The sequence below is a fragment of the Penicillium maclennaniae genome (assembly GCF_028827695.1).
Source record: "Penicillium maclennaniae strain IBT 15551 chromosome Unknown utg000001l:1.0-3280838.0:1.0-3283122.0, whole genome shotgun sequence".
Lineage (NCBI taxonomy): Eukaryota > Fungi > Ascomycota > Eurotiomycetes > Eurotiales > Aspergillaceae > Penicillium > Penicillium maclennaniae.
In genome coordinates this window covers 3147609-3169116 of record NW_026623213.1, presented here as the reverse complement: position 1 = coordinate 3169116, position 21508 = coordinate 3147609, and the positions used below count along the sequence as shown (strand labels likewise).

Sequence of the window (21508 nt, the reverse complement as noted above, 5' to 3'; positions counted from 1 at the left end):
CTTCAACCGACAGGCCAGCCTCGTTTTATATAAGACCTAACAAGATGCCGGATATCCAGTCTTAGCAGATTCTTAACTTTGGTATGATCTCAAGTTCCGAAAAATAAGAAAAAGACTGATGTCGGCCCGATTTCGAAACCCGGGTGGAACTGTCCGAGTCCCCGAAGCCGAGCCTCCGAGACGCGGCCGATCTTCCTTTGCCATACTTTTGCCGTGCCGGCGCCACGGTGGAGTTCTTTTGTCATTGATCGACGCGACAAGAAAGGGGTGAATTATTTTTGCACTAAAACTGTGAACCGGCACTTGCTGAAAATCTACGGCTGTTCATTCAGGCTGGATGGGGTATCTAGTCTTCGTATCCACTTTGTTCACAGGAACCCGTTTTCCTGCGAATAATCAAACATGGGAACTATGATATGTTAGTTCGAAGCGGCCGCGGCAACAACTGCTTAGGGAGAACTCACCGTTCATGATTGAGTCCAAATATGTGACAGGTGAAAAGTCGAATGGATTTGGCACATCCATGAGCCCGTCTGGTCTTTCCAGACATCAGCAACTGTCTTCATCATCAATGAGCTCATGAGACTTACCCGGATCCGAATTGGGGCACCACATTCTGAGTCATTCCCGCCCAGTTGGATGCCTCGGCAGCACCCGCCTCTTCCTCCCGTTCCAGTGCGCTTCGTAAAGTCACCAGAGCTCGGATGTGACGCGCTGACAGCCACTGGCCATCACCTTCATTCATGGAAACTCCATCATCAGAGGTTCTTGAATCTGTTGATGAGAACACGTCAATGACTCTCTGTTGAAGACTGCGACATTCGGGGTCGTTGCGAGTCTCTTCCCAGATACAAAGCAGTAAAGTCGAGCTTAGCACAGTATGTACCATTGACCAGCTCCGCAATGGAACAATACTGAGAGCTTGAAAATCAAGAAAAGCCTTTGCTGCATCCATCAAACCTCCCTTGGCGCGAGCTCGAAGAAAATCAGCGTGGGGAACGAGGGCCTCTGACGTGGCCTGCTTCATTGCCGGTCGGCAAAGGACCGACACACAGAAAGAAGTATGCATTCTGAGAGCTAGATGCTCGAGATTCTGTTGGAGTGTTGTGCAATTTGCTCGTGATCGAAGGTAAGGCAGGCCGCGTTGTTGAGCATCGTCGAGCCGCTGCAGCCCTTCCAATGCTCGATCACTCTCAACGACCCCAAGATCATCCGGTCGCATAATGTCCAGGCCAAGAAGACAGATAGAGTGCATGACTTCCGTGTAGGACAGATCTTGTCTCTCATAGAAGGATTTGGGCAGAGACCACCCCGTGATGGAAACAATAGGTGGTCGGTCATAGCAAAGACATAGTAAACTGTCTTGCCAGACCACCGTCGACCTATTAAACAGGTGTCAGCGCCAAGGATACTAGTAAAGAGAATCTCTGGCAGGGAAAAGGGGAAGAATTCATACCAAAGAGTCCTCGCCTTGTTCCTCACATTCTCAGGCCAATGAATGGTACTTCTTTCAGTGTGCAGCCCCATAGTCTGAGCTAATCGAACAGTCGTCCCAAGCAAGGCCCAGGCGGCATCAGACTGACCCATGTTCTGCAGCGTATTTCCCAGAATTAGTAGCGCTTGAACAATATCAAGTGATGGCCGAAATAGGAAGTTGGCCAAGCGAAGAGCATGGAACGATCGACGAGCTGAATCTTGTTAGACAAGCTTGACAAGTCCTGCAGGTAAACATACCAAAATCTATTGATAGTTCGAGTCGTTGTGGATATTCAAGATCGGAATAATGTGCCCCTGCTGCTAATGTAGCTAGTAGAAGGCTCACGTGGCCAATGGACTTGTCGGTTGCCCAACGATCGGTGATTCTCTTCGGGTCGCGCAGTTGGCCCGTCGCGTGGGCATTGAGATATGTGCAAAGGTCAGTCTCAAAGCGGTCTATCTCGGCGAGAATCGGATTAAATGGATAAGCTGTGACTTTATAGTAGTGGAAAAACCTAATCCCTCAGCTAGAGTTTCCATATTGCTTATGGGTAACGTACTTTAAGACCTCTGATCTCTGGGGCAACACAGTCAACAGTGACTTCCATCTTTCAAGGGGAGTTTTGGAGTCCATGAATGGGTAATGTTTAAAAGTATTTTGCAGGCCAAGAACAGACCCAACCTCGCGTGCCACCGAGTCATTGGTATCTGATGCTCGCAAACGCAAAATTGAGACAACCGAATTGTCTCCTGAATACACATAATTCTTCGAACTATCCTCCGATCGTGACTGGTCCTGCTCATTATTTGGTTCTGCACATGGCAATATTGGAGAAGCTGAGCGTGTTGCAATACTCTGGCGAGAGACTGATCTGCGCCTCTGTGAAAGGCCGTAAGTGCAGATTTCGGGATGCTTTCGCTTCAGACAAGTACGGCAAGGTTGCGTTCCGTCGCATTTTACCTTCCGTTTCTTGCAAGGGTAGCATGCATGAGCTTCTCGTTCTCGGCTTTTGAGGCGTAGAACTCGGTCTGCTTCGGCTTGACTGACGGCGCTCATGTTGCCGAGTCAGCGGGATTGGACTCTACTGGCCAGAAACTAGTTGTCGATCAGACTAACACCCAATTCGATGGGGGTAATCGGCATTCAGAACCAGCATTCGGCCATTGTAAATGATAATGTTGATGCCAACAGAGCGGGACTCGCCATCGCCTCTTACCGCATACGGTCAGGTGATGCGGCGTCTTTTGTGCACGGACCACCCAATACAATAACGCGCGATTCGGGAGAATGAGATTATTACAGAGACTAACGCAGGATTTGGTTGAATTGAAAATCGCCTGACTTTCAATCATAGCGATTGTTTATGATCTTCTTGTGTTTTTTAGCGACAAATAAAATTGAGCAAGGGAGAGGGAACAACATATAAGACGGGACTCAGGAATAGCAGATGTTGAGTTGCTTTATTTATAATGTGGCAAATGCAAAAATTCTACAGAATGTACTACTACTCAGCAAAACGGGCAACTACACGATCTTAAATACCTCAAAGTGATTCACTCCCCTCGAAATCCCATCTTTGTCCAGTTGTCCAAAACCTTCTTCTTAAGATCCTCAGGGTATGAGTTCTTGAAATCAGCCGCCACCCAATCCCGACCGGTAGTATACTCAGTGGGCATAAGAGCATCCGAGACAACCTTTCCACCCTTCACCGGTGATCCATTTCCATGCGCCATGTACGGAACAAGCGGGAAGCCACGTACATCCTCGAAAAATGTCTCATCCATATTAGGACGGCAGCGAGTCGAGAAAGCCCACATCACATCCTTGCCGTTATAAACGTCGATGTCATCACCGCACAGCACCAGACGGTGGATAGTATAGCCGGGCTTGCAGTTGAAGACAAGGTCTCCGACCTTCTTCGAAAATTCCTTGGAGTTGGTCTTCATCTCGCGCAGCTTCGCAGTATCGATCTTTAGAGCGACCCAGGTAACTTGTGACTCGAATGGGGAAAAGGCATCGGTGATGGGAAGGCCGGCATTCCGGCAGACTTTGCCAATCTCAGCAGCTGCAAGGGCACCAATCAATGTGTGCTGAGGCGAATTAGTAGGCAAACATTTTGAGAAGGGGGGGGAAGGAACAGGGAGGTGGACATACAGTCTCGTCGGTCAAGCGACCACAGGAGGACATGGGGAGAATTGGGTTGTTGCGGTAGGTGATGCGATTGACCTTGTACTTGGGCCAAGAGTGGGTATCTCCAGGAAGACGTAGCCGTGCATTTCACCAAAGGGACCTTCGGGACCAGTCTCAGTGATAGAGAGGGTACCTTCAAAGACAATTTCGGAAGTCGCAGGCACGTAGAGGTTGTTGGTGTCACACTTGACCAAGTCCAGGGCGGAGCCAGTCATGGCACCGATATATCCGGCCTCAGTGACACCGTCAGGAAGGGGCATGCTAGAGGCCATGATAGCGGCGGGAGGAACACCAAACGCCAGGGCCCAAGGCACATCCTTGCCTTCCTTTTTCCACATCTGATGAATCTGCCAGATGTGCTGGGGCTCGATAACCAGACCCGTGAGGTGCTTCTCATCGGAAACCATGGCACGGGCAATAGACCAATTGGTCCAGGATCCATCGGGAGACTGAACAATGTGCATTCCGTAGGTTTGGATGTACTTTCCACCGTCGGCCTGGTGGATTTGAGGAGCAGGAAGCTTGGTCAGATCGATCTGGCTTTCTTCGAGGACATTCTCCTTGCAAGGACCCGTTGACACAATGTTGGGTGCGATGGGGGGCATAGTGCTGGCCGAGAGCATCTTGTCCAGAATCTCCTTCATGGAGGCCGTCGGAGGCAAAGCGAGGTGGCGGGCAAGACGACCATAGCGGTCTTTGGGGGAGTTTCTGAGAGATGCAGGAGCACCCAGAATGCGGAAGAGACCATTCTGGGCACCGATCACGTTGTTGAAGAGCGGAGCCTTGTCATCTGTTTCGCAGACAAGACGTGTAATGGCAGCCGCCTCGAGGTTGGGGTCGACTGGGGTATCGATCTCAACCAGATCATTGTCGGCCTTTAGGGCCTCGACAAATGATCGGAAGCAGAGGTGAGGCTCGGTGTTGACCATGATGGTGTTTTCAGGTTGCAAATGTTGTAAGGTGTGTTAAAGTGGAGTAGAGGTTGTGAACAGCGTGACCCTACAAGTGATCCACGGAGCTTATATATCGATGCGAGGATTTTCGGCACGGCAGTCTCGGATCATCCCGTTCACCATATGGATTATATTCTGTCTCTGAGCGATGGATCCAAGACCAGGATCTCGGGATGCCGCACACTTCGGATGCCACCGAGGTACCGAATCCGACATCCGAGCCCCGAGACGCCGAGATTCCAGAACCTACGTGAACTCGAACTAGTGAATTCCACTAATAGTCCCCTAACCCGGAGCGGTGTGGGTATGCTATGGGACTATCATGTCAAGAATTTATGATTCATGAGCTCGGGCTCGAACGTCGGATTCTTAGGGGGCTCAGACGGATATCAATACTGACCGACTAGGTCGGTATTGAAGGGTCACTACAAAGAGTCGGCACTTTGACCGGCAGCAGTGGGTAGAAATAAAAGAGGGGTCAATATCCCCCTCCTCAGACAAGTTTCAAAGCTCATAGCTCATAGCCGAATTCTCAAGTCTCAAATCCCCAATCTCATACTCAGAAGCAGATACACCATGTTCTATCAGCCCGGCGTGACGGAGCATAATCTTCCGCATGACCCATTCAAGGTAAGGCATACCCAAAATGAAGATCGAACAGTACAAACTGACAAAACAGGCATGCGTGATTCCGCGTCCGATCGGATGGATCTCCACCCAGAATAAAGAGGGTCAAGCCAATTTAGCACCCTACTCTCAATTCAATAATTTGACCTTCGACCCACCTTATGTGATGTTCTCCTCGAACCAGACTGTCGAGGGCACACGCAAGGACACGGTCATCAATGCGGAGCAGACAGGTCGGTTCGTCTGGAATCTGGCAACATGGGATCTCCGTGAGGCCGTCAACATTTCGGCGGAGCAAGTGCCCTATGGAGTTGACGAGTTCGAGCGCGCCAAGGTGACCAAGGAACCGGCCACTTTGATGGATGTACCGATGGTTCAGGAGTCTCCAGTGAAATTTGAGTGTGAATACCACTCCACCGTGCGACTACCAGGTAATCCTCCAATGGGCACTGTGGACGTGGTGATTGGCCGTGTGGTCGCCGTGCATATCAAGGACGAGGTTCTGACCGATGGAATTCTGGATATCAAGAAGACGAAGCCGATTGCCCGCTGTGGATATTATCAGTACACAGTGGTGACTGAGACATTTGACATGGTGATTCCCGGCATGTCGGACGATGTCCTATATGGGTTAGAAGGGAGTGCGAAGCGCAATCGCGAGGCCGGCTCGCGATTGCCGTGATCCACCGTGATGCCAAGATAGACCTCAGTCTTAGAAGAAGAAATAAATTAGCCGCTTGGATCATGCGTTTTATAAATACCCGAGGTTGAGCGGTTTAATATCTCCAATCAATAGGATGTTGTAAGGGGCTGAAATCTGCCTCTAGACACGACTAGCGAGCTATTATCAGACGATATTAGTGTTCGAGACCCTGCATAGGGAGGCCATGCGATAGAATCTACGGTACTGCCTTCGAATAAAAGAAGACTGATATCGCGACGAATCATAACTCTGCCCGCTTCGTTTATTTTGAATGACTTCCACTAAATGGTCGAGCCAAGCAGTGAGGTTGCACTGTCAAGTGCCAGCCAAGCAGCCCAAGCCAAGTACCTCCCGCCAAGAAGACTCAGCTCGGACCGCCAAGCCCAGCGCAACACAGCATTCAGAGGAAGATAATTGGAAGCTATGGCTTGGCAGCGGGTTTCCATCTTGGTCGCCTACTTCCTATCAAGTATTTCCGCTCTGTCCAATATTGGCCTTATCTCGCGTGATACCGGATCCACACTAGGAAATCCGTCGGACCCCAGGAAATTATGCTCTGTAGATTCTAAAACAGGGAATGGTATTGGCCCGGCTACTGACGGTAGCCCCTTTGAGCTAATACTCCCGAAACATACTTTCGACGTCTATCACAGCTTCCTAAGTTTTTTGTCTAGGTCGGTGGCGCGGGGGAAGAGGCGACCTGGCGACCTTCCTGAACTGGAAATCCCTAAGCCCTAGTGACTTTGCTAGTCTGGGGCCTTTAAAAGGGACTGCACCTGCCCTTGGTTCTGGAGATCAGCGTCTCCCTTCTACACACTCCAAGATGAACGCTTCGGATCCAATTGACTTGGCAGAAGAAGCCAAGTCCAGGGCTATTGCGAAGGATCCCACCATCAGTGAGAAGCGTGCCGAGATTGAGCCCGCTCCTGTCCACAGTGTGTCCTCTGTACACGATGATGATGATGCCCTTCACAAGAACTATCCCAATGAAGAAGACTTGAAGAACCTGCGGCGTGTCGCAGGCAAAATTCCATGGACTACTTTTACCGTCGCATTTGTCGAGCTCTGCGAACGATTCTCGTACTATGGCACAACGGCCGTCTGTATGTTCATTCGTCTGTTCGTTCTGCTATCTGTCTAATGTCATATAGTCGTCAACTTCATTCAGCGTCCTCTACCGGCCAATTCAACCACCGGAGCCCTCGTGGCCGGCGCTGACTTCAACAATGATGTTCCCGGTGCCCTGGGCATGGGACAGCGTGCCTCAACTGGCCTGACCTTGTGTGAGTATTCCTGAAATACCTGCTGCATTGACTTCTGACACTTTTGCACAGTCAACCAGTTCTGGTCCTACATCATGCCCTTAATGGGTGCATACGTGGCCGACCAGTATTGGGGCCGTTTCCGCACTATCTTTGCCTCGATTGCTGTTGCTCTCGTGGGTCACTCTATCTTAATCATATCTGCCATTCCCAGCGTCATTTCAAGCCCCGGAGGCTCAATCGCCTGCTTCTCTGTTGGCTTGGTCATCATGGGTGTGGGTACAGGTGGTTTCAAGTAAGTATTCCCTTTTTGTTCTCGGAAACCGTAACTCATCTCCACGCAGGTCCAACATCTCTCCACTGATCGCAGAGCAATACGGCGATGACAAGCCCTACATTCGAATTGAGAAGAATGGTGAGCGCGTCATTGTCGATCCCGCTGCCACGGTCTCCCGCATCTATCTATACTTTTATTTGATGATCAACATTGGGTCCTTGACCGGTCAGATCAGTATGGTCTATGCTGAACGCTACGTCGGTTTCTGGCTCTCCTTCCTCCTTCCCACCCTCATGTTCTGCCTCTGCCCGACAGTCCTCTTCTTGTGCAAATCGAAATACAAGCTTCACCCGCCCACGGGCTCTGTGTACTCAAAGGCCTTCCGTTTGTGGAAATTGGCCATGAAGGGTCGATGGTCGCTCAACCCCCTCCGTCTGTTTCAGAGTACAACTGGCTCAGGTGAATTCTGGCATAACGTGAAGCCCAGCCAGTTGGGGGCGGATAAGCCGGAGTGGATGACCTTTGACGATGAGTGGGTGGATGAGGTACGACGTGGACTCAAGGCCTGTAAGGTCTTTTTATGGTATCCGCTTTACTGTATGAAGAATTCGCCTACCTGATGATCCTCTACTGACAAAACCAGGGCTGGCTTATAACCAGATGTTGAATAACTTGACTTCGCAAGCGGCCACCATGCACCTAGGCGGAGTGCCAAACGATGTCATCAACAACCTCAACCCGTTCGCCCTCATCATCTTCATTCCCATTTTCGACAGACTTGTCTATCCAGGCTTGCGTCGGCTCGGGTTCAACTTCACCCCTCTCAAGCGCATCACAGCCGGGTTCTTCGTGGCTGGCTGCTCCATGATCGTCGCAACCGTCACCCAATACTACATTTATAAGCTGGGCCCTTGCGGCAACCAGGCAAACTACTGCCTGGAAGTTGAAGGAAAGCAAACCAATATCTCCGTCTGGGTCCAGACGCTGACCTACGTACTGGGCGGTATCTCGGAGATTTTCGCCTCGATTACCTCGTTGGAGTACGCCTTCACAAAGGCTCCTCGCAACATGCGATCTCTTGTGCAGGCCGTGGCTCTCTTCATGAATGCCATCTCCGCAGCCATCGGTCAGGCATTGGTTGGTTTGTCCGCTGATCCTCTACTAGTTTGGAATTACGGTGTCGTGGCCATCTTAGCCTTTGTCGGCTGTGCAGGATTCTGGCTGACCAACTACAAATTGGACCAGGAGGAGGATGCATTGAACATGCTGCCTCAGAGTGGTTACGAGGGACGACGGACAGCTGATGAGGAGAAGTAGTTTATATAATATTGTGAAAATTGTCTGTCAAAGAAAAAACGGGTTTTTTATGCTCGTTTTAGATTACTTCCATCGTATATTCGTATCACTCTTAGGTATTAGCCTACTATTTCTCATCATTCTCCTCGTCATCATCGCCATCTTCCTCCGCGGCCTCTTTACCTTCATCATACTCCTCATCATCCTCTGGGAGTTCTTCGTCGGGCTCTTGGTCATCCTGACCGTCATCCTTATCATCCTTGCCATCCTTGTCGTCCTCGTCATCCTGGTCGTCTTCGTCTTTGTTCTCCTTGTCATCCTTGTCATTTTTGGCATTCTTGGCGCTCTTGTTATCTTTCCGCTTCTTCACAGACCCATTGGACTGTTTCGAACCACGTTTAGTCCCCGCCACCTGTTCACCCTTTTCCTTGTCGTTGTCGTCGCCATCTGTTCCTCGATCAGCTAAGTCACCGGACTCGAGAGCACGCCTCTTCGCACCTTGCTCCTTTGAGTCCGTCTTGCTACGCGTATTGCGATTGTTGCGCGTGTCTCTTTCCCCATTCTCCTGACTGGCATCCTTCCGTGCCTCTTTGGCTTTAGAAGTATTACCAACGTACTGCTTCCCTTTCTGTGACTCTTTGACCTTTTTCTCATCGGTCTTCTCTTTCTCGCCGTCACTCATCTGCTCCCACGCCTTCTTAGGCAGATATCGTTTCTCAGATCCATCATCTTGGCGCGCAGATCCGGAACCCTCTTTGGTCTGCCAATCTTCTTTGGTCCATTGGTCGAGATGTTTCTGGGACTCGTCTTGGCCTTCTTCCTTATTGGTGTTATAGCCACCGCCGCGTTTCTTATATTCAGCCGCCATCATTTGTGCCTGTAGGACATGAGTCAGCCATTGAAATGTCATTCACAAATAATAGTGGAAAGGGACTACCTTGCGCGCAGACCATTGACCAGGCTTACCGCCCTTGTCACCTTGATGAATTTCCTCTTTGACTTCATCGCGAAGCTTCGGATCGGAATATTTATCTTTGGGTGCCATTTTCACGAAATTTGATTAAGTGCAGGTGAGTGCGACAATTTGCAACAGCAATTGATCAAGTATTAAATATCTGTCGCGCTCAATTGATAAGTCAGCGCGATGACATCTTGATGTCCCAGTGTCGGGTGACATCATCCACGCCGGAATGCGAAGGTCGCATGGGAAAAATCCAGTTTCGCATCACATTTTGTCTCTGAGAATCGCAGTAGTTTCGGATTTCTTGTTTTAAAAGAATTTAGGCTTCTGCAGTAGCCAGGTTCTAATAAGGTACACATATCTTAGATGTCATTCGAGATCGAGATCTCGATCTCGATCCGACCCGATCTGATCTGATCTGCGCGGAAGCGGGGGCCGATGCCACAGACCAACACTTGCGTTCTGTGTTGCGACCTCCAGGCTGGAACCTTTTCGCCAATGCCTTGCGTCAATTGCCTATGATACATTCAGATGTCATCTTATAGCCTGACCAGGTTTTGTATATTCTGCTCAATTCTGGAAATATTTCCTTTCTGCCTTTGTCACCATAGCCGGTGGTTTCATAGCGGTCGTCTCTCATAGCAAGATGAGAGATTTTTTGGGCCTTGACCCAGACAAGGCCTTGCAAAATCTTCTTGATAATTTTCACATATGAAAAAAGTCAAGGGATAAAAGCGAAGAGTATAACAGTGTCCATAATGACATCAATTATCGCATTCATCAATACTTCAAAGTATCCACGAATAACGTACAACATCTAAGCATCTACACTTGCTAATGCAAGATGATCTTTATTTCAGAAGAAGAAAAAAAATGGTCGCCACAATAGTAATAGTGTGAATCAGTTGGCTGAACGGCTTGGTCGTCGCATGAGCCGGGCCACCGAAAGAGCCAGACGCCGCATAAGCCAAGCTTGGAGCCGCTCAAGTCAGATCATTTCTCGCAGTACCCATGCAAACCATGTATTCCAGGTGAAACCTCCTGAAGAATTCCAAGTCTCAGGAGCGCAGATCAATCGATGGATCAATGATCGCGAACAACCAAATTGTCCTATCGACCCATCCACTGTCACCATGTATTACATGGTGATCTCGATCCCAAAAATGGAGCGAACAATAAGGGACTTAGAGCTTGTCAACGAATTTGCAAACTTAGTCGAGCCCATTATTCCTGCATATCGATACCTTGAAATCCAGCGCCAAGCAGACCTAGTATACGTTGGATTGGTAGGACCGGGGATTACTCTCCTTCACATACTCTTCAGAATAACCGGTCCAGAGATATCTGACATTGCCGGGACCTTTTACCGGGATCATTTTTATATCGCCAGTCTACGACATAAACTGTTCAGCGACGTTGTGAAAACGTTGTAAACTTCGGCACTTACGATGGTGAGGTTTTCGTTATACAGCGAGATATCTCTTCTCCAATGGCTATCATTGCAGCCAAGAACTTGGGGCTCTAGCACGCCCGATTTCAATGCTATACCAGGGACGCGCATGGGTAGGTTGGCCGCTAATATCGTGTTGGGCTCTCTCCCGAGAAGTACTCAGCAGATTTGTGGTATTGTGACTTGGGCTGTTCGCGTGGGCGTAGATATGAGGTCTGAAACGGGCCATGATAAGATGAAACGGTGAGTAACCGATAGCTGAGTTCTTTGGCACGACTTTTCTCAAAGTTGAACTCATCTCCTGTCAATACACTTCTTGCATTCAGATTCAGTAGGGAGTTGCCTCTAATTCTTGTTCCGCGCAGCCGACCGCCGTAGCAAAGAATGAATAGGTCAGGAGCTTCTCTAATCTCCTCTGCTTCGTTAAAAGACTACTTTTGCTTCGCATATGCTGGAATACGGCAAACTACCAAGCTTTCTACAGCCCAGGTTCAAGCAAGTCAGTCTGCGGGCCAAAGAATTTCCAGTCAGTAAAGAAAATCCACTCACACATTGTATATCCAACGCCAATATACAAGAAAAGTTCGTCACGTATTTACGGCCTCCACGGGTATATACAGGTATCACATAAAGTCACATAACCGACATTCTCTCTCCCCTATTTACTGTACCACAGGACGAAGACGGAAGCTTGGCCCCTGCACAAATTCGAGCCCGGTGCTGATGTCACCCTTCAGAGCGAACTTGATATCCTTGGCGTAGTGGTCGCGTGGCTGCCAGGGCGCCTGGTCACCAGCCATGGGGAGAGTACGCTGGGCAACGGTGACATAAGTCGAGTTGAGATTGAGTAGCGGTCGTTCCCGAATACTCGATGCCTGGCTAGACTTCAGACGGGGCGTGGCAGCGATAAGCTTGCGTGATTCCATCTCCTTGACAAGACGAGTAATGAACTGAGCGGTCGCGTCTGCGCCGAGGGTCCACGAGGCATTGGTATACCCGATGACAAACGCCGCGTTCGGGAGATCTTGCAGCATAACTCCGTTCCATAGATACTTGGACCCAATATCGATCTTTTCACCGTCCACAGACAGGACCGCGCCACCAGCAATTTGCAACTTCAATCCCGTGGCAGTGACAATGATATCAGCGTCGAGAGTCTCGCCTGAATTCAAGGTGATGCCCTTTTTCGTCACCGTCTTTATGGTATCCGTACGCACATCCGCTTTGCCCTTGCGCAGGCACTGGAAGAAGTCGCCATCAGGAGACACACACAACCGCTGATCCCAGGGATTGTAGCGCGGCTTGAAGTGCGGGTCGTGAGGGATATGGGCCGGAAGTTGGCGACTGACGTTTTTCTGGAGGATCCAACGAGAGAAATTGGGGAAACGCTGACAGAAGAGGAAGAAGAAGCGGGAAGTGAGGATCCAGATGAAACGCTGGAGGCGCTGGTATATCGATGAGGGTAGAATATAAGCCAACCAACGACTGGCGCTGCGGTTGGGGAGTGACAGAATGTAGGTTGGACTGCGCTGGAGCATAGTGACGCGCTCGGCCTTATCGGCCAAATTGGGGAGGAGAGTGATGGCGGTCGCTCCACTGCCGATAATCACGATCTTCTTGTTGGAATAATCGAGATTCTCCGGCCAGAATTGAGGATGGATGACCTGGCCCTGGAAATTCTCTAGGTCAGGGATTTTAGCCTCCAGAGGCTGGTTGTAGTTATAATAGCCCGTGCCGAAGATCACATAGCGCGCAGTGAAGGTCTTTGGATTTCCCTCCGCCTCTACGTTCAGGGCCCAGGTATTCTCCTCACTAGACCAATCGGCGGACTGCAATCTGGTGCGATAGAGAATATGCTGGTCGATACCAAACTTCTCCGCGGTGTGGCGCACATACGACTTTATGGCGGAGCCCTCCGCAATGGGGTTATTGCGATTCCAGGGATTGAAGGCAAAGCCGAAAGTGAAGAGATCCGAGTCGGATCGGATACCAGGGTACTTGAACAGATCCCAAGTTCCGCCTAGATCATCGCGAGCTTCGAGGATGGCATAGCTAACACCGGGTAGCTGCTCCTGTAGACGATAGGCGGCGTTGATGCCGGAAATGCCCGCGCCGACGATGACGACGTCGAAGCGAGTTTCGGACTGCACATTTGCGTGGCCGTTCATGATGTGTGGTATGAAGCTAGACCGGATGATGGAGCAGGAACGCCGTTTACATTGAATCTGTTTTTAAAGGGGGTTCACATGCCTCGGTTTCACATACGATCGGCGGTGGATCACGCCGCATTATGAGATCGTGATTTACGTCTGTGGGTTTTGGCGGGGGCGGCGACATTTTACTGCATAAGGCATATGACGCGGGGTAGCGTGTCCGGAGTATCCTAGAACCATCTATTTTCATGTTCTAGGGCCATACTATAGTACCGAGTATTCTAGTGATTTTTATTATGGTAGCCCCTAGTAAATGTGCGAAGTCTGGTGAGTCCCAGGGTCAGGAACCAAGTTTAGACACACAAACACCTAGGAACACCTAGGAACACCTAGGAATAGCCGAACATGACTAGAGGAATCCCCTATACTCCGAGCTTTCAATGCCCAGCAATGTATCCAGTAGAGTAGTTTTTCCATCACGCAATGTCCACCGTCATGAAACTCGCCAATGATTTCTTCCCCAATGTTCCAGCCGAGGACAAGTTCAGTCTCCACTTTGAAACCGCGGCCCCAACAGAAAATTGAGTCTGTCAATCGCTGCCTCACTAGGATAGCTCTGCGAGATCGCATGTCCGAGGTTCACGCGAATAGCCATAGTCGCCTTTAACAGGCGCACTGCTCGCGCGAATGGCTCGCTCCATATCCAAGGCGTAAGCTGTCGCAATGTCGTTGTCCACAGTGAAATTGACTCTCCAGCAGAAGCTGGACTTTCTGCCTGCGATCGCATCCATTGCGCTCGCTGGCTTCTATGCTCTCCTGACAGGTCTCTGGCGCACCGAGCGCGAAGCTAAGACCCTGTTCCTGCATCTCGGCTATGCCATCTTCCGTCAGGCCACGGCACGGTTGACCCCGTCGCAAATGCAATACATCTTGCCTCCATCCGACAAGATCTATGAGCGGTACGCGAAGGAGAATCGTATTCAAGCTCAGTCTGTAGAGTTGGGCTATGGTGCTCTCGGTCACTGGATTGGCGACCGCAATGCGACCAACGTGCTGGTCTGGTACCACGGTAAGCATCACTCCTCCAAAAATAGTGACAAGAATATCTAACTCACTAATCTGCAGGTGGTGGCTTCGGTCTGCCCGCCAACATGGGCTACTTCAAATTCTACGCGCACGTTATCGGCGACCTCGAACGTGCCGGCAAGAGCATCGCCGTCTTCAGCCTTACCTACACCCTCGCTCCGCAAGCAACATACCCAACCCAACTGAAGCAAGCTGTCGCCGCCATACGGTATATTATTTCCCAACCAAACCGTGACCCGGCCACGGTCTTCCTCGGTGGAGATTCCGCAGGCGGGAACCTGGTCGGCGGCGTCCTCTCCCATGCAGCGCACCCGCACCCACAAATCGAGCCATTGAACTTGAACGCCAACTTCGGCGGCGCGGCCATGATCGCCCCCTGGACTCTTTTGAACACAGAGTTTCCGGACCAGGACATCTATCATGGTGGGGACCTCATCACGCAAGCTGTTGCCCAGCCCTGGGCATCTGCGTACCTGGGCAGTGCCACGCGGGATAATTATACGGATTTATCGAACGCTCCGATCGACTGGTATGAGAACTTCCCAGTGAATCAGGTATTGATCACGGGCGGCGAGAACGAGATCCTGTTACCGATTATTCGAGATTTTGCGGAGAAGTTCAAGAAGGGATTCGAGAAGGTGGAGTTGTTCGTGGGACGTCGCGAGTGTCATGTTGCACCAATCTATAATCTCGAATTGGGCGACAGTACAGAAACGGAGCAAGGAAAGAAGGTCAAGTCGTGGTTGACTGAATTGGCTCTGTGAATATTCCTGATTTCGACGAGATATTATTTTTAAGGAAAGAGTCAAATAAACAAGAATGACGTATGGCTTCATGAATTCAAATTAGGCGTAAATCGAGCTGGCCGATATGAAGTTTGATTCTGCCATGACTTTGCGTCAAATTGACTGTTGCTTGACATCGTCAGGCTTGGAAAACTGGAAGTATGAGACAATTTCGACATTTTTGAAACAGTCTACGTTAGCTTTGTAACCCCGTACACTCTTTAACCGTGCATTCTATTCAAAATTTAGTGTCCCACGCGAAACTACCACATGAGCAAAGTTCGCTATCGCTGAGGTATTATGATGAGAGTCTGGTAATCATATCGCATAGATTTGGGTATAATTCAAATTCCTTCACATGCAGCCTCCCTGCCCCTGCTTCTGCACATCGCGCAGTCTCCGCAGCGATCCCGAGGCAACTGTGCGAATACCCTCCTGCATCCAGGTAGGCATAGCGCGCACGAAGCTAGCCGCCGTCTGGCTCTTGGGCAGGATCACCTGGCCACTGTTCTGAGTAAGGATTTGTTTGCAGATAGCGTCCGAGACAGTCTGAACGGTCATAATGGGTTGACGGAAGTGGGACTCGTGATCGGTCAAAAGCTTGATCATGGGAGTGCGAACCCACATTGGGTGGATGATGCTATATTGGGGTCAGAAATCTACAGTTTTTTCCACGGTATATGGGAGAGTATTTACCTTGTGCGGACGGCGGGGGCATTGTACCAAGCCTTCAATTCCTGGCGCAAACTCTCGTGGAAGGCCAGAGCACTAGCCTTGGAACCGCAGTAATCTGCCATCTCGCCAATTCCGACGAAACTGGCCATACTGGCTATTGTCACGATGTGGCCGTGGTTGGCTTTGATCATGGCAGGGAGGAACTCCTTGACCATGAGGAAGTGGGAGATGGTGTTGACCTCGAAAGTTTGGCGGATCTTGGCCTCGGGTTCTTCGAGGATAGTGCCGTCGTGCCCAACACCGGCATTGTTGATAAGGACGGTGGGATCACCGTGGTCGCTGCGGATGGCCTCTGCGACCTCGGCGATATTGGCGGAGGAGGTGATATCGGCGCGGTAAAAGGAGACGTTGGCGGGGAGCTTGAAGTTGGGCTCGTTGATGTCGAGAATGATCACCCGCACGCCGGTCTTTGCGAGATCTTCCATGACCTGCTTGCCAATGCCGCTGCAGCCACCGGTCAGGAGAATGAGTTCGCGCGCGGGCTGCCAACGCTCGCTGCGAGTCCAGTTGTTCAATGACCGTTGTGACAGGGAGCTGTTGAGGGAGCGCAAAACCCCCAATGCCAACAGGACGACCAGCGCCTTTTGGGTGAGTGGTTTGGCCAGTAGCTCCTGCACCGGGCCGGGGAGCTGCGCGAGGGCAGTCTGTGTATATTGCTTAACAAGTTCAAGGGCGGACATGATGGTGAGGTTTGAATTGAGGACCACGCACTCCTAGGTCTTTTTGAACCCCGTACAACCTGTAACCGTGGAACCATCACCGTACCACACGAGGTGCGGAACCGAGGCTCACCGAGATTGTGGTTCCTGAACCAATAAAGTCAGGATCGTCGAGTTTAACTCGAAGTGGAAAGCTGTGCGAATAGATCCACTGTGGAGTTGGTTCTCCCCCTATTTCACATGTTCGTCTGCACCTTTGTTTCCCCGCAGTCTGCAGCTATTTTCGGTAGTTATTCTCCGGATCTGAAGTATGGATGATGGATGATGGAGAAAAGATTATTATGGATCATGGATTATGTATCAGGGATTAAGAAGATCCATCGTATGCGAGTCTATACTGTACGTGCGCATCGGCCTCGATGATATCACCGCGTCTTCACAAGACATCCTAGAGCCACCCATAGTCGGCACTAATGGTCTGACCGTCTCGCCCAGCCTTAGTCCACGGATCAAGTGCCATACTGATCCTGGACGAGCATCATAGGCAGCCATCAGCCAGACTCTGATTCATATGACGCTAACCGAGGCCGAACATCCCCAACATCTGGAAGGATTGCCTCATGTCGATCACTAGTGGCGGAGGGGGGGCTTTGGGCATTAGCTGCAAAAATGGGTCGCCCTGCACTTCTCTTTCCCTTTCTATCAATATTTTGTCACTTCCAAGTTGACTGTCTCTGACTGCGAAACCGCTATCTTGATTGATATTTTATTATGGCGGTCGGCGACAGTCTACCGGCCCTGTTGGCCTTTTCTCTCTTGGAAGCATACTTCCTCCAGCGCACCGTCTTTGCCGATGAGTCTTTTCGCACGGTGGTATTAGGCGCCTTGGGTGTGAATTTGGTGCTCAAGGGCATCTACAATGGGATAATATGGCCCCTGTTCATGAATCCACTGCGCCATCTTCCCACTATCCCAGTATGCCCAGACCCTTCATTTGCATACGTGCCTATGATCATGATCAGTCTCTGACACCTCTCACAGGGCTATATGAACCATGCCAAAATCATCTTTGATTCCCCGCGTGGTCGCTCACCGTTGCACTGGATGAAGACCATCCCTAATGATGGTCTTATTCATATGCGCGATATGATCAGTCAGAGTTACCTGATCCCAACGAATCACCAGGCCCTATTAGACATCATGAGTACCAACACTTACGACTTCGAGAAGCCCTGGCGTGCGCGCAATTTCCTCGCTCGGATTCTAGGGTTCGGTTTGATTTTGTCTGAGGGTCCCGCGCACAAGAGGCAGCGGAAGGCTCTCACGCCCGCGTTCAATATCAAAAACATCCGCGCTATGTACTCTTTGATGTGGGACAAGACTAATCAGCTCTTGGTGGAGATGGAGAAGGAGCTAAAGTTGAACCCGATGGAAGGTACTAATCCCAAAGATGGTGTTGGCAAGTTAGAAATGGGAGTCTGGGGAAGGTTTGTTCCATTTCAATAACTCCTAGTCAACATGGCCATAACCATGACTGACATTCACAGTCGTCTGACTCTCGATATCATCGGTCCAGCTGCTATGGGTCGAGACTTCCGGTCTCTGCAAAATCTTGATAACAGAGTCGCTGAAAGCTTCCTCAACATCCTCGAACCTACCACCGAGAAAATGGCTTTCTTGGCGATGAATTTCACCTTGCCGCAGTGGATCGCCCAGCGAGTTCCATGGCGTTTGAACCAGGTTGTAGCTAACGAGACCGGTTTCCTGCGTAATCTCTGTACAGACATTGTCATTGAAAAGCGGAAGTTCTTGGCCGATTCCAAGGCGTCTGCCAAGGATCTCGAAGCTGATATTCTCGGCACGATGATGCTGGGTGGTGATTTCTCCGATACCGAGCTAGTGGATCAGATGTTGACTTTCCTGGCTGCCGGAGTGAGTTTCTTTCCCAAATGAATCATTTGAGAAACCAAAACTAAACCCATTCAGCACGAAACCACCGCAAGTGCCCTAACCTGGGCATGTTATCTCATGACCCTTCACCCCGAGTGCCAAGAGAGGCTTCGCGCCGAGATTCGCTCAAAGATCCCAACCGCCGAGAGTTCAATCACATACAGCGATCTCGAATCGCTCCCTTTACTAAACGGCGTCTGCCAAGAGGTTCTCCGCCTGTATCCAACTGTGCCCGCCACGATCCGTGAAGCCGTGCGGGACACAACAATCGCAGGCAAGCACGTGCCCAAAGGGACTCGTCTCATTCTCTGTCCCTACGCCATCAACCGTTGCCCGTTATTCTGGGGCGACAATGGCGAGGAATTTCTTCCTGAGCGCTGGATCGACACAGACAAGAATGGAAACCTGGTTCCTAACAAGAACGGTGGAGCGTCGACTAACTTTGCGGAGATTACTTTCCTGCATGGTCAGAGGTCTTGTATTGGAAAGGACTTTGCTAGAGCAGAGTTACGGTGTGCGGTTGCAGGTGTTGTTGGACGCTTTGCACTGGAGATGCAGGATCCTAAGCAGGAGATTCATATTGCTGGGGCGGTTACTACTAAACCCGTCGAGGGAATGCATTTGAGGATGCGTCGTGTTGAGGGGTGGTAGTTGCCTTATTCTGATGATTGATAACGCGTGATGACCTTTGTTGATAGTATTATATCCTGTTCGAAATGTTTCTTTTTTCTTCAATATGGAATTGGAACTTGGCTTTCACGTTTTCTTGAACATATACCCGTAATAGTAGATCTTAGCCTTTGCATATCTAGTGTAAGACTACAATAGCGGCTGATCATTCGATAGATTTGGACCAAGGAAAATCAACAACATTTGAACAGGATAGAACTCTCAAGTCTATTTCCAAGTCTTAGCGTGGTATCATGTTTCGCTCGGGGAGTTTGTCAACTCTACTACCTCTCAAGAGTCAAGAGTGTAGTTGCAGGTAGGACATGACGACAACAGATCTGGGGTCGCAGGATACATATCCTCCCCCGTATGTCGCATTCAGCGAGACAGATCCCACTATACCGCCCGATTCCAATCGAATCCACGAATCAATCACCTTCTTTTTCAACTTCTCTTCCGACACAAGAACCTGTCTGGATCCACGAATCCAACTTCCATACCCCCCATACCCAGAGTGCTGTCCAAAGCAGAGGTTGACACCATTGCCTTTGACTGTCATCTCAGGAAGCAGACTGTCCCACTTGTAGCACCAGGTATCACCATGATCGTGACCTGAGAACACTGCAAGCACACCCGGCGTGTCGACAAGGGCTTTCATAAATGGCACGTCCTGTCCGCCGTAGGTGCAAATACTGGCATCGCTGCCATCAGCACACCATCCCTCGCCTTGTTGCGCAAGAGTAGAATCGTCGTTGATACCTGGTTCCCGATACTGGTTGATTCCAATCTCGGTCTGTGCAGCCAACGACGCATTCGTGGGGATATGCACGAAAACAAGAGACGGAATGTTCTTGTGATTCTTCTTGACAAGTTCTTCATTCGTCTTCTTGAACCAGTCGACCACACTGACATCGACCCAATTCGGCTGCGCAATCACATCTCCAGCAGAGTCCAGTTCCTGGTAATAATTTCCACCTCTGCTGTCAAAGAACCAAAGGAGTAATTCCGGCGCACCCGTAGAATTCTCATCTAAGGACCCATGAACGGGAAGATAATAATTCGAAACACCAGCCTCACGACCAAAGACCATCTGCTCAGTCCGTGAATTAGGCCAGCGGTGTTCGCGAGCGAGAATCGCCTCGCGAGAGAGATTGTAAGAACTGTCATGGTTGCCGTAGGTAGATGCCCACGTCAAGCCACGATCAACGAGCGGAGCGACAATCTCGTCAATGTAAACTGTGCTGTTCTCCAGGAATGCATTGTCGCCGGTAATCAGGTCGCCGTTGAGAACGACCAGATCGGGTGATTCGGCATTGAGCACTCGGTTAATAACAGCCACGGAGTTGACATCTTGTTCGGGACCCCATGTATCCCAGGCATCTGATTGTTGAATGTGAATACCGCTGACTGCACGCCGACAAGGAGTGGTAAGGGGTGGAGTACTTACTTTCTCCGAAGTGAAGATCTTCTAGAATGGAGATCTGAAAAGTACCATCTTTGGCGAATTTCAGAGGAGCGAACTTTTTAGGGACGGCGCTCTGAATCGAGGGCAGAGCGAAGAAAGATATGGCTACTAGAGCGCGCAACATTGTGTTGTTTATTTTCCTCGGTCGGATTAGGGTCCGTTTGAGAAAACCAAGGAAACATCATTGTTTACATTGCTCATTTCCCTCCATGTCATCGAGATTTTAGATATCGCGTCGGCGAATCCGAGGAGTAACCGAATATCTATGAACAAATGAGGTGTAATTTCCCACGTGCTGGGGATGATCAGATTCTATGGTCCGGGGTTGACGGACAGATACTAAGTGGGGGGGTTAGACCACGTAGGGGCTTATGGCACGGCGTACTATTCTAGATTTTCATTGGACTCTTCCCTTGCATTTAATGTGCATTTTATGCTACTGAGTCTTAGCTTGGTGTCAAGCACTATGTCTTGAAAGACTAGAAGACTAGGGACCATAATGTCTTCTTAGAAGTAAGGTAAGATAGTTCAATGTAACGCAAGCCAGAGTAGCCACGCGCAACCTTATAACGTGCGAAATTGTTCAGTAGCCTTGCGATTATGCAGGTCTCATCACACGTTAAATATAGAAATAAAAGAGACTGCCAACAGCTATTCTTCGGGGAGTGGATCACATCGGCACGGCAAACATCGGCACGGCACGGTGGTTTCAACCGTCCAGTCTCCATTGCCGGCCGATGCTTCTTCCACCACTCCATTCTGGTACCGTGCGATATCGTGTAAATCATTTGATGTGGATACAATTTCTAG

At 50.1% G+C, this 21508-nt stretch overlaps 10 protein-coding genes across 10 annotated transcripts; 4 read left to right on the top strand and 6 right to left on the bottom strand.

Moving 5' to 3' along the window:
• Positions 1 to 368: 368 nt before the first annotated feature.
• On the bottom strand, positions 369 to 2110 carry N7477_001217 (fungal specific transcription factor domain-containing protein; the record flags this gene model as incomplete). The annotated part of the gene is made up of 6 exons (XM_056962880.1): positions 369 to 409; positions 465 to 538; positions 591 to 1382; positions 1457 to 1688; positions 1735 to 1991; positions 2037 to 2110. The coding sequence occupies 6 exons, from the start codon at positions 2108 to 2110 to the stop codon at positions 369 to 371; spliced, it is 1470 nt and encodes a 489-aa protein (XP_056827883.1).
• A 920-nt stretch (positions 2111 to 3030) lies between these two features.
• On the bottom strand, positions 3031 to 4596 carry N7477_001216 (UbiD family decarboxylase; the record flags this gene model as incomplete). Its single annotated transcript, XM_056962879.1, has 3 exons — positions 3031 to 3567; positions 3632 to 3729; positions 3759 to 4596. The coding sequence occupies 3 exons, from the start codon at positions 4594 to 4596 to the stop codon at positions 3031 to 3033; spliced, it is 1473 nt and encodes a 490-aa protein (XP_056827882.1).
• A 600-nt stretch (positions 4597 to 5196) lies between these two features.
• N7477_001215 (flavin reductase family protein) lies at positions 5197 to 5929 on the top strand (the record flags this gene model as incomplete). The annotated part of the gene is made up of 2 exons (XM_056962878.1): positions 5197 to 5250; positions 5300 to 5929. The coding sequence occupies 2 exons, from the start codon at positions 5197 to 5199 to the stop codon at positions 5927 to 5929; spliced, it is 684 nt and encodes a 227-aa protein (XP_056827881.1).
• A 772-nt stretch (positions 5930 to 6701) lies between these two features.
• On the top strand, positions 6702 to 8806 carry N7477_001214 (uncharacterized protein; the record flags this gene model as incomplete). The annotated part of the gene is made up of 5 exons (XM_056962877.1): positions 6702 to 7053; positions 7102 to 7233; positions 7285 to 7507; positions 7557 to 8086; positions 8133 to 8806. 5 exons carry the CDS (start codon positions 6702 to 6704, stop codon positions 8804 to 8806), a joined length of 1911 nt encoding a protein of 636 aa, XP_056827880.1.
• Positions 8807 to 8912: 106 nt separating this feature from the next.
• N7477_001213 (uncharacterized protein) lies at positions 8913 to 9830 on the bottom strand (the record flags this gene model as incomplete). The annotated part of the gene is made up of 2 exons (XM_056962876.1): positions 8913 to 9662; positions 9723 to 9830. 2 exons carry the CDS (start codon positions 9828 to 9830, stop codon positions 8913 to 8915), a joined length of 858 nt encoding a protein of 285 aa, XP_056827879.1.
• A 2028-nt stretch (positions 9831 to 11858) lies between these two features.
• N7477_001212 (flavin-containing monooxygenase) lies at positions 11859 to 13364 on the bottom strand (the record flags this gene model as incomplete). Its single annotated transcript, XM_056962875.1, has 1 exon — positions 11859 to 13364. The coding sequence occupies one exon, from the start codon at positions 13362 to 13364 to the stop codon at positions 11859 to 11861; it is 1506 nt and encodes a 501-aa protein (XP_056827878.1).
• A 708-nt stretch (positions 13365 to 14072) lies between these two features.
• N7477_001211 (lipase/thioesterase family protein) lies at positions 14073 to 15199 on the top strand (the record flags this gene model as incomplete). Its single annotated transcript, XM_056962874.1, has 2 exons — positions 14073 to 14418; positions 14475 to 15199. 2 exons carry the CDS (start codon positions 14073 to 14075, stop codon positions 15197 to 15199), a joined length of 1071 nt encoding a protein of 356 aa, XP_056827877.1.
• Positions 15200 to 15574: 375 nt separating this feature from the next.
• On the bottom strand, positions 15575 to 16635 carry N7477_001210 (SDR family oxidoreductase; the record flags this gene model as incomplete). Its single annotated transcript, XM_056962873.1, has 2 exons — positions 15575 to 15860; positions 15917 to 16635. 2 exons carry the CDS (start codon positions 16633 to 16635, stop codon positions 15575 to 15577), a joined length of 1005 nt encoding a protein of 334 aa, XP_056827876.1.
• A 750-nt stretch (positions 16636 to 17385) lies between these two features.
• N7477_001209 (cytochrome P450) lies at positions 17386 to 19215 on the top strand (the record flags this gene model as incomplete). Its single annotated transcript, XM_056962872.1, has 4 exons — positions 17386 to 17589; positions 17656 to 18101; positions 18162 to 18546; positions 18601 to 19215. The coding sequence occupies 4 exons, from the start codon at positions 17386 to 17388 to the stop codon at positions 19213 to 19215; spliced, it is 1650 nt and encodes a 549-aa protein (XP_056827875.1).
• A 316-nt stretch (positions 19216 to 19531) lies between these two features.
• Positions 19532 to 20822, bottom strand: N7477_001208 (metallophosphoesterase family protein; the record flags this gene model as incomplete). The annotated part of the gene is made up of 2 exons (XM_056962871.1): positions 19532 to 20640; positions 20681 to 20822. The coding sequence occupies 2 exons, from the start codon at positions 20820 to 20822 to the stop codon at positions 19532 to 19534; spliced, it is 1251 nt and encodes a 416-aa protein (XP_056827874.1).
• Positions 20823 to 21508: the final 686 nt, after the last annotated feature.